Source organism: Kogia breviceps, chromosome 3 (genome assembly GCF_026419965.1).
Source record: "Kogia breviceps isolate mKogBre1 chromosome 3, mKogBre1 haplotype 1, whole genome shotgun sequence".
NCBI lineage: Eukaryota > Metazoa > Chordata > Mammalia > Artiodactyla > Physeteridae > Kogia > Kogia breviceps.
In genome coordinates, this window is record NC_081312.1 from 113,411,216 (window position 1) to 113,423,483 (window position 12,268).

At 33.8% G+C, this 12,268-nt stretch overlaps 1 protein-coding gene across 34 annotated transcripts in view; it reads right to left on the minus strand.

Annotated features, from left to right (window-relative positions):
• Nucleotides 1-12,268, minus strand: part of MEF2A (myocyte enhancer factor 2A) — a 181,831-nt gene that overhangs the window by 85,118 nt on the left and 84,445 nt on the right. For 31 of the 34 annotated variants that reach the window (XM_067029499.1, XM_059058526.2, XM_067029512.1 and 28 more), the window contains one exon: nucleotides 7,711-7,902. In XM_067029499.1, the coding sequence (XP_066885600.1) occupies nucleotides 7,711-7,764 (54 nt within the window). In that variant the 5' untranslated portion in view covers nucleotides 7,765-7,902. Of the gene's footprint in view, nucleotides 1-7,710; nucleotides 7,903-9,616; nucleotides 9,845-12,268 lie in introns of all 34 variants that reach the window. The other 3 variants (XM_067029496.1, XM_067029515.1, XM_067029506.1) reach the window with 1 other exon arrangement.

The following is a 12,268-nucleotide window of genomic DNA, read 5'->3' on the forward strand; positions in this document are numbered from 1 at the left end:
GTTACAGCTTTTAAAAATGCCCTTGGTCTCCTGTTTTCATGTTTAATCTTACACTATTTGGTGTGTCAAATCTTAATGATACTCTTTAACTCCCACCTATTGCCTAAACAATAACCAGAGTGTTTATTCTACTTTCCTCTTTCCCTCTCCTTTCTTACCATGTCTCAGTTGAATTATTTCTATTTTATCACAATAAAGTAACATATAATAAATAATATATAACACATTATTCTTCCACCCTTGCCCCCATTGTTGCTTTAGGCTAAAATCTATAGTTAAGTATATTAAATGTTGATCATGTATTTTTTTGCTTAATTCCTCAGACATCTCTCAGCTGTATGAAGCTTATCCTCTACTAGATTGCCCACTAACAGCTCATAAGTACAGAAGAATTCCCTGAGCTCTAGTATGTTTAAAACTTGTTTCTATAATCTTTGTATTTGAATACAGTTTGTCTGCAAATGAAATCTTTGCTTCAGACTTTTTTCCCTGCATTTTTTGAAAATGCTGCTCTACTGTTGCCTTGTGCTTTATTATCTCAATTTTGCAAAATTCGATGCCAGTCTAATTCTCTGCACTTATAAATTTGTGGTTGTTTTAAACCTAGAAGCCTTAAGGATTTTTTTTTTACCTTAAAATCTAATAGTTTCAGTAGGATATGTATCAGAGTTGATCTCTGCAGGTCCACCTAATCCTTGGCATCTTACTTTCTCTCTTATTTATGAAAACTTTAATTATAGTTTAAATATTAGTTCTATGGTTTTGTTTTTCTTCTTCAGGGACTGCAATTATACATAAGTTCGGCCTTCTTTATACATAAGTTCAATCTTCTTTATCTCCCTTTTCAACCACTTCTCTCAAACCCTCTGAAATTACTTATCTCATTTTCATTCATTTAGTTGTTTCCCTGCCTTCCTTCAATAAATATTAAGGTTTCATTTGAATCTATTATTCCTTGGCCACTTTGCAATTTAGTCTTTGTTTTGATATGACTTTAACATTTTATATTCTGGAGTGCAATCACTTTCTGTTTCAGCCATGCTTTAAAAAAAAATCCACTTCCATTCTTAGTATTTCAAAATTCTGAATCATAATTTTTTTTGTCTGTAACATTCCTAAATACTTGTTTAAGGAAATTTATTGCAGGTTGGAAAGTCATATAGCAGTTTTTTCCCACTTTTTCATTGTTGGGGGAACAATCTTATCACCCAAATAGTAGTAAATATCATTTTGTTTTCTTCTTTATAATAGTATATATAGGAGAATACTGCTTGCATCACTGAATTTCTATTGAAAGAACTAACAGTGGGGAGTGGTTTAAAATATTCTTAATTCAAGAGCACCTCTCCTTCTAAAGGAGTTAAGTATGGTCCCTTTAATGGAAGGCTTTGGGGGTGGGGTACTGGCAGTGGGGAGAAGAGCTTTGTGTCCTTTGATAAGTATATATATATATATATATATATTTGCATATTCTTTTGTCTTGAAGGATATATACGTATATCCATCTGTATATATCCATATATTCATTTCCATTCAACTAGCATTCTCCAAAGAGTACCTTTGCCTTCCTTTTTACCCTCTTCTCCCTCAAACAGTTACCTTTTCAAGACTATATATAATACTTCCTTGAGCACTACATACATTTAAGTCCGTTCTTTACCTGTGGTCCCTTCTGACCTACAAATAGTATTTTTCAGAAATTTTGGACTTAGGGTAGAATTCCTCTTTTTGGTAGTGATTTCAAATCAATCTTAAGACAGCTACAAGGTTTCCTCTTCTTTCCCACATAGTTTTTCCTGATGTATGCTTGCTCACCTCAAAGATTTATAGTAGAAGTTCAAGAAACAGCACACTGTGACTTGGTAATAATTTTCTCCTTGGAGGTAATGTAAAATTTAGATATGCTTTGCCTTCTAGTTGTGCCAAGATTGTAGGTTTTATGTAATTTTATTTGTTCTTCTTGTTTTTCTATATCTATTTTTGGAGAAATTATGTTGGAAGAGTCAGGATTAACACAACCACCATTCCTTTAATTACTAAGAATTCCTCTTATAAATTTGAATCTTTGTTTTGCAACAGGCGTAAAATTTTTTTTACTTGAAACATTTAATTTCATTTTATTTTAAATATTATGAAATTTTTAAAATATCAGTATTAATAAAGCTATTTCCGTATCAGGCAAAATAAACATAAATTTTATTTTTATTTAAAAAATTTTTAAATGTTTATTTATTTGGCTGCATCAGGTCTTAGTTGCGGCATGCAGGCTCTCTAGTTGTAGCATGCACGCTCTAGAGTGTGCAGGCTTAGTTGCCCCGCAGCAGGTGGGATCTTAGTTCCCTGATCAGGGATCAAACCTGCGTGTCCTGCATTAGAAGGCAGATTCTTAACCACTGGACCACCAGGGAAGTCCCATAAATTTTACTTTTAAATTGTCGTTTTACTCCAGTACTGTAATAACTATAAAGAAAAAGAATAGGACTAAAGGGCTAGACTACAAAATTCAGTGCGCTTCTATAAACTGAGACACATTTGGTTTTAACCTAATCAGCTTTCCTGATTTTGTGTAAAATCTGGGACTAATATAATTCTCTGACTTCAAGAAGGTTGAACTGTACCAACTCTGAAAGACCTTCTATGTTTTAAATCCCAAGTACCTGTAAAGATTTCCACATCATATATATTTAGACGTATTTTATTTCAGAGTGGAATTTAAAAGTCCAGGAGAGACTTTGAGTTTCTGCTCCAGCACTTAACACTCATGGAAGTCGCCACTCTGTCCTAACAACAAGTAAAAAGCTGAACAAACTGAAAAATCAACAACTCTTCTTAGATCCCTCAGAGAGTTGAGGTGCCAGGGCAACTTCTACCTCCCAAACTGGAGACAGACAGGCAGATACTACAAATCATAAATTACCATAGCCATGAGCAGAAACCTCCAGAGGAACCAGTACTGGGGTAGGAAAATCTTAACGGTAAATGATGAGTTGCTGGAGGATCACTGTGGACAAGTATAAAAGTTAAGAACTCAAGGGGGACCCAGTCTTGGGAGGGCATACCTACACTTTTGTGAGTTTTACCTCCACGACCCCTATCTATCAGGTTCTCACAGTAAATGGAAAAAAATCAACTAAGATGGTATAAACCAGTCCAAATATATATACAAAGGATAACAAAGAATAAGATCCACATAAAATGGACAGTCAAGATATATTATCAGACTATATAAAAAACAAAATCCAGCCATATGCTATTTACAAAAGATATACCTAAAGCATAAAGACATAGGTTGAATGTAAATGTAGAGAACTAGACCTATCAAGAAAATACTAGCCAAAATAAAGATGTAGCTATATTAATGTGAGAAAGTAGATTTAAGACAGACATGCCTTCCTGAGGACAGAAAAAGTCAATGTGTATTAAAAAATTCACCAAGAAGATATAACAATTCTAAATATGTATGAGCCTAATGAAATATTCCCCAAATATATAAAACAATATGTATTAAGCTAATAAAATATAAGAGAAATTGACAAATCCATCATTGTAGTAAGTGCAATTACTGACAGGTCTCAATGAGCCAAAACCAAATACATTAAAAAAAAAACACAAAGAATACAGATAATGTGAACACAAAATGAGACTGAACAGACTTATGTAGAATCCTGCATCCAACAATTAAAAGAATACACATTTATCTGAAGTCCACTTGAAATATTTACCAAAAACTGATCATGATTTAGGAAATTAAGCAAGCCTTAACACATTTTAAAGTGTTCACAATCTATTGGTAAAGGCAATATAATCTACTATAAAACACTGTAATAAGTCCTATCATTGAAGTGTTTATAAAGTGTTTTGGTAAAGACTGAAAGATACTATCTGAAACAGATTAAGTACATACAGAATTAATATCTAGAATATATAAAGAACTTCTAAGAAAAAAATCAACAATCCAGCAAAAAATGGGCAAAACACAAAAACAGGTAACATTTCACCTGCATTAGACCAAAAAATATATTTTAAAAAATGAAAAAATAAAGTGAGAGAGAAAGGAAGAAAGGAAGGAAAAAGGCAAAGTGTATAGGAAAAAGAAATTTTCATAAATTACTACAGTGCATCTGGTACAACCACTTTGGAGAGCAACGTGAAAACCACACAGTAAAGCTATGACAGACATACTCAACCCAGCAACTCCTCTAGATATTTATCACAGAGACATGTCCACAGATGTAGCTTTAGCATCATTTCTAACATAACATACGCAGCAAAATTTCTAGAAAACTGAAAACAACCTAAATGTTCTTTGATAGAAGTACTGATAAATGAATTGAGGCATATTCTTTCCTACAAACTAGTTGTACTAAATGAATTACATAGACAACTCTCCAAAACACTACATTTAGTGAAAAAGCATGTGCAGATAATAATGCTATTATGTAAAATTTTTAAACCATGCTGAAACAATATTCAGTAATATGTGCTTAAATAATAAAGAAAATACAAATTAAATCCATGATGGGGGTTACTTTGGGGAAGCAAAGAGGAATGAGACTAGGAAATTACAGAGGACAGTAAATTTTTAATTTTTTTCTTTTACAAGGAAAGATATCTGCAGCAAATATGTCAGAACTGACATACACTACTTCTGGATAATAAAAGTAATAGTGTTTGAGGTATTGTTTGCTCTCTGTATTCTGCCTTAATTTTTTTAAACTCTATTTCATTTTTTATTTAAAGTATAAGAGGATGTCTGAGTCTAAGTAAAATGGAGTGACTGATGGAAGACCAAAGAACCCACTGAGATCAACTACAAAAAGAGTGAAATACACCAAATACCTGTTCTAAGACATGAGAAAGCTGCTGAAGCAAAAAGGACTGAAGATGACAAAACTTTAGAGGAATGAAAGACTTCACTTCCACTTAGAAGCTTCTGATGAAACTGTGTGTTTGTCCTTCTTGGTCTAATTCTTTTTAAAATGTAAACTTTGTACTAAAGCATAACATTAAGGAAAGCACACAAATCCTGAGTGTGTGGCTCAGTGAATTTTTGAAGAAAAGAATATGGCCTTATATCTAGCATACGCTGGTGCACCACCCCAGAAACACTCTTTTGTCCTGTCTCCAAGTCATTATAACCTTGACCCAAGGAAGATCATTAACCTAACTTCTAGCACCATAGATTAATTATGCCTGTTGTTGAGTTTTTTATGAAGAGTATGTGTTCTTTTCTGCTTTCTTGGTATGGTTTTTGCAATAAATTGCACTGGGTCAACTGAAAATCCATCTGAAGAATAACAAATTTTGACCCCTACACCTCAAACCACATACAAAAACAAATTCCAAATGAACAGTAGATCTAAAACCCAAAAGCCTATTTACAAGAGAATAAATATATACATTGTATTCTATTCACACAATGGAATATTATACATCAATGAAAATGTATAAAATACATATCCATGCAACAATGATGAATTTCACAAACATAATGTTGCACAAAAGAACACATGATGTTCCAATGACTTTAAGTGTGTTATTTATCTTACTAGCTCAAAAACTCTAGTTATTCAAAACTCTATTTGCTATTACCTCCTTCAGTAACTGCTCTCTGAACTACCCCACCATCAGAGGTTGGTGGTTTCTTCCATAAACACTCCTATCACCTAAGCTTACTTCTATCTGCAATACACTTAAATGTATTTAATGAGTTCCCAGTGCCTAGCAGTCTCTCAGATAAAGTAGGTATTCAAATTTGGATGAAATAAATGACATCTCTTCTGCATGGGAACGATTTTTTCCTCTTTAATGCAAGAATAATGAAACTTTTAACTCAGAATCCACAAATGCCAAAATCAGTAAAATTAAGATACCCTTTTAGTTTATGACAAATTGTTCCTAATCTAAGCTTAAAAATAAACTACCCAACTACCTCTTTTATATATTTTTTGCATTTTTTTTGCCAAAATCATCTGATGAGAAATTCAGATACCCTTGTCCCATTTGGCAGCTTGGCAAGAAGCTGACTTAGCAGGTAAATTCAACACAGGAATAGGCTATTTCTACTTGCTGAGATAATAGTGGCAGGCTCCATTTTTTTAACCAGGTTCATTTCCTTAACTTAAAAAGTTCCCATTACACAGTCACTTACATATTCCTAGTTGTCCTTTCCTCTAAACATGTGGAGTCCTTTCCACTAGTAGTTCTAGTCTATCTATGCTCAATTTAAACGTGACTCTGTATGGGATACCCAGAGCTGAAGGGATCTTAGGTGCTTTGCTAATCCTCTGCTTGTACGTTATTCCCCAATAAATCCTATTTTACATTTATGCTGCACATGATCATGAAACAGGTCCCCATGCCCCCTCTACATGTCACAATCCTCAGACTTGTGAAGGGAAATTTACTTGCAATCTTGCTAGAATCATTCCTTTGGAATGATGGTATGATTATTTATCAGTCTTCCCTATTTTATCAACCTTCATAACAAATCATACTTTGTGAATCTTAACACTTCAGCTAAGGAATCTTCATGAGCTGAAACAAGGGACCTCTTCAATTCGGTCTATCAGCAACCCTAATCACTTCCACTAACTTCTTTACCAGCTGCTCAGTTGAGTTCTGTCTCCAAATATATCTGTAATACTGGATGAACTACTACTCAGACTTTACAGAACACATCTTCAGTACTGTTCTATTCCTGGTAAGCTTCCAAAAACCAGCTGCTCTTGAAACTTCTGATATGCAACCTTTCTGGAGATAGCATCCCTCCCTTCTGCATATGCTTTCAATAGTAGTTCCTTTACAATAGTCTATGATATTATTTTTCCTTCTTTCCTTTAAACGAAGGGATTGGCAAACTTTTACTTAGAGGGCCAGGGAGTAAAGATTTAGGTCTATGGGCCATACAGTCTCTGGGGCAACTACTCAACTCTGATGTTTTAGTGTGAAAGCAGCCAAAGACAATATGTAAACAAATGTACATGGCAATGTCCTAACAATGCTTTATTTATTAAAAAAAAAAAAAAGGCAGCCAGCCCATGGAACATAGTTTGCCACCCCCTGCTTTAAACTCTTACAACTTCTGGGCTTCATATACCAGTATCATTATAATTATCCTGAATTTGTAAGGGTTTACTGACATTGTAGTGAAAATTAAGTTCAATATATTTTATCAATTAAAGCTGAGATATATACATAAATGATTTAGAAATATTTGTGATAATAAGAGTTGTTAAAAAATCCTCATTATTTGTTGGTGAATCAGAAAATCTAACTGACCAGAACACATTCACTGATAACCACAGTTAACTTAGGTATTACCTAATTATGACAACAGAGGTGGTAAAATAATCATCAATATATGGAAAACTAACAAACATAATCAAGTGTACAGAAGACTAAATATATTATGATAAACCTACACAATGGATGATAGTAGTGGAATTGCAGTGATTTTACTTTTCCTATTTTGCTTATTTATGTTTTCTATAATTAACAAAAATGATTTCTATAATAGGAAAAAAGTTTCTTTAAAGCACATGATGAAAAATCAAAAGCTTTTGATTGCTAAATGTTTTAATGTAGTCTGGAAATAAAAATATTTAGACTTCAAATTAATTTTTTTTAAAAAAATCAACCATTCTATCCTACACTCCTTTTTAAAAAAATTGACACCAATTAAATAGATAAATTAAAATTTTCATTTACCTGTCGGTTCCTTTCATCCATTATGCGTGTGATTTGTATTTTCTTCCGCCCCATTTTCAGTCACCTTTCCTTCCTTATATTCCAAATATTTAATTCAAAAATTAATTTTCTTCAATACCCTAATGCATGGTACACAGCTTCTATTATTTCAGCTTCTAGTTCAAGGGCTACAGCTGAAATTTTCTATAAGATCTAAAAGAAAACACAAATTAGAAAATTTAAGTTCTATAAGTTTGCAACTCATGAAAATGTTATACAAATTTCAAACCTGCCTTTATAGTGCACACAGACTGCATTATTAGTTGAAATTTTTCATTACATAAAATTAGTAAACAAGTTGAAGCCTTGTTAATTTTACCCTTAAAATATCTCTTGAAACTTTTCATGCCTCTAGTTCTGGCTAAAAGAGTGCAATTATATATAACCTTTGAGTTTTTCCTCAATGAATATAATAACAGCAAAACAAGAGCAACACTTACTGAGATTTTTCTATGTGCCAGGCACTTTTTCTAAGTACCTAATATGCCTTAACTCATTCAATCATAACTTCAGTCTTCTGAGTTATAATTATCATCTCCATTTTATAAACAGGGATATTAAGGCAGAGAGCTGTTAAGTAATGTGTCCAAGGTCACACAGCTAGTAAGAGGCAGAGCTTGGAATATGAACTCAGGGAGTCTGGCTCTAGAATTTCTACTCTCAAACATTATGGAATATCCTTAAAAGCTTTTGATAGCCTCCATGTCAAAGGATGAACTAATAATCTGGATAGCCCCAATCTGCCTTTACAAATTCTTCTTGCAAACTGCCCTAGCCACTAGCAAAATTACTATTTGTCAATCCACAAAGACATTATATACTTTCATAGTAATATGCACCTAAATGAAACACTATTCCTCTAGCCATTTAATTATCTCCTCCTTATCAGCCAAGATTCAGTTTGAATGTCAACACCCTGATGAAGCCAAGACCAATTCCCCTTGGTAGAATAAATCATAGCACCTTATTTTGTGGGTACATGTGTATAAATTCCAAGATCATTTCCCTTTGAGATTGAATCTTTCAAAACAATGATTTTTTATTCCATTTATCTCTACAGTAGAATGACTGGCAATGATATAACTTGTCATGCTCTGAATGACAGTTGTGTCAAAAACCCAGTGCTTTCAAAACTTACATAATAAAATATTTAGAGGGATGGGGGATGAGAGACAAATGTTATAACACAATAACAATTTCTCAAGGGAATTTTCTAAAGTATTTTTAATATTGTACATGTAACTCTATAAAACTTCAACTGTACTATGCAAATCCAGTGTTAATTAAATCTAGCTTTTGCTCAAAAGCAGTGAGTTTACAATTCTTATCACAACCATCATTATCATCAGCACAGCATTTCTTACATATCTTCCCTTACTCATTCTGTTATTTCTTTACTTATACAAATATTAATTGATCATCTATTAACAACTGATAACCTATTCAGTGATCAACTACTTGCAAAACAGGTACTTCCAAACACTGAACTAGGTACATATGGTAAAATGGTCAAGGAAAAAAGGCATAATTTCTGATCTCACAGTCCGGAGTCTAGTAGGGAAAAACACACATTAGTCAAACCATCATATAAATGAGTCTGTACAAAAGTTCATTTATCTGGCCTAAATTCATGGTCAGGGCAGGCTTCACTGAGAACTGCTTCATACTCAAACCTGAGTATGCAGATATACTTACTAAGCAGACAGAATAGCATGTGCAAAAGCCCTATGACAAGAACGAGCAGGAAACATGAGAGGAACCGAAAGATGGCTAGTCACTGGTAGGAATCAATTAAACAAGCAGCTGTGCTGTAGAGTGTTTCTGTTTTCTCAACAGATTGCAATATAAACAATAGAAGTTGGCTTACTCCAAATCATGTTCTCTAATAGATCACAGCACATCCAATTCCCATTATGAAAACTTGCACTGTAGCAGGCCACGTAAATATTCACACATTTCACCACAGAGACAATATGTTAACTCCTATAAGGTATATGCACTTGTATAATCTGAAAAATTCTGAACATAATCTGAGCATTTTGCTTTTGACAATGGTGGAGTAGGTTGCTTCAAACCAGTCTTTCCTTGAGAACCACTAAAAAGCAAAACAAAAAGTAATCTGTTTAAAACAACTGAAGAACTTTCAAGACAGTGAGAATTTGCAGGGCTGAGACCTAGAAGAAACAGGTGGGGTCAGACTTTAGACTCGTTTTCCCCTAGAATAATTCGAAGATTCTTAAAACACTAGCTGAGAGGCTGAGAAGCTAAGCAGAGCTTTCCACACTTCTTTGGGTGGGGACATGAAAATTCAATTCAGAGCCTGGCTAGGAGGAATAGCTCCAGCAAACACATTAGGAAGCCGGAGGGAATCTAAAGGACTATACCCTAGGTAAAAGGTAAACCAGAAATAGACCAGTCCACAAAAGGAAAGAAGTATAGCTTCAAATCTTCTCAATCTGACTATACTGAGGTAATCTGGGCTACCTAGTATCATTAGCCTAGCTGCATGCCAGTAAAATCTTCCCAAAAGGTTTTAGCAAAGGTAAATCTTATCAGCAAGAAGACTCCAAAATTCAAATTATCCTATCATTTTTCATATGAAATGTCTAAAATTAAAAAACCCATCAAGATCTGACTGAAAACTAAGACTTTAAAATGGCACCAGAAATAGACTCATAATAAATTCAGATAATGGTGTTAGCAGAAAAGTTTTTTTTTTTTAAAGATCCATACTTCTGACCAGATTTAATAGCTTTATTTATTTATTTAGTTATTGGCTGTGCTGAGTCTTTGTTGCTGCACGTGGGCTTTCTCTAGTTGTGGCAAGTGGAGCCTACTCTTTGTGGTGCATGAGCTTCTCATTGTGGTGGCTTCTCTCGTAGAGCACAGGCTCTAGGCGCACAGGCTCAGTAGTTGTGGCTCACGGGTTCTAGAACTCAGGCTCAGTAGTTGTGGCTTATTTGCTCCGCAGCATGTGGGATCTTTCCAGACCAGGGCTCGAACCTGTGTCCCCTGCATTGGCAGGCAGTTTCTTAACCACTGCAAAACCAGGAAATCCCAGAAAACAGTTTTAAAATAAGTTAATGTGTTAAAAGGATTTTTTGAAGTGAAGAATTTTAGCAAACAACACTAAAAACATGGAAAACAGAGAATTGAAAAATACAATTTTAAAAACAGAAATTGAGAAATTGATGGATGAGTTTAACTATAGGTTAGATACAGCTGACGAAAGAACCAATGACCCAGAAGATAGGAAAGAAGAAAATACACTAAAGTCCAAAAAGACACAAGAACGGGAAATACAGAAAAGAGTATGAAAATATTATGAAACATAAAGAAAAGATCCAGAATTCATGTAACTGGGGTCCCAGAAAGGAAGGCGAGAACATATGAGAAAGAAAAGATATTTAAAGAGCTAATAGTTTAAAGTTTAAAAAAATGATCAATGACATCAAGCCACAGATTCAAGAAGATCTACAAACTCCCAAGCAAAACAAATACAAAGAAAACCATACTTAGGCAAATCAAAGTAAAGGGGGAGGTTGGAGGGACAGAAACAAAGAGACAGAAACAGCCACCAAACAGACCTTAAAAGCAGCCAGAAAAATTAAAAAGTATATTAACTTTAAGAGTAACAGTAAGATATAGCTGGCTTCTTTGAATAAATAATGGAAGCCAAAAGACAACAAAATGATATCCTTAGAGTGCTCGGAACAGGGGAAATGCCAAAATAGAACTCTGTATCTGGCAAAAAAAAAAAAAAAAAAAAAAAAAATACCCTTCAGAAATGAAGGCAAAATAGAGACACTTTTAGCCAAACAGAATCAGAAAATTTGTCACCAGGGAACATTGAAGAGACTTCTTCAAGTAGAAGGAAAAGAGGGATTCCAGATATAGCTTGGATATGCACCAAAAAAATGAAATATAATGAACAGGTTAAATATGTAACTCTAAATGAATACTGACTAAATAAAATAATGACAGTATTTTGTGGAATTTAAAATATTACAATGCACAACAATACATGATTGGGAAGGGTAGTAAATGAAGTTAAAGTGTTCTAAAACACTTTCATTGATTACGAAATGGAAAAAGTTCTCATTTACTTTAGACTTCAAAACATGAAAGATGCATGTGGTAATCTCTGAGATAACCACTAGAAAGACAGCAAGAGTATATATAGTCGTTCCTTGGTATCTGTAGGGGATTGGTTCCAGGACCCTGAGAGGATACCAAAATCTGAGGATGCAAAAGTCCCTTATATAAAATGGCATAGCATTTGCATATAACCCACACACATCCTCTCATATATTTTAAATCATCCTTAGATTACTTATAATACATAATAAAATATAAATGTTATGTAAATAGTTGCTGGCACGCAGTAAATTCAAGCTTTGCTTTTGGGAATTTTCTGGAATTTTTTTTCCTGGATATTTTCAATCTACAGTTGGATGAATCCACGGGTATAAAACCCATGGACATGAGGAGCCACCTGTACAGCTAACAAGCTAACAGA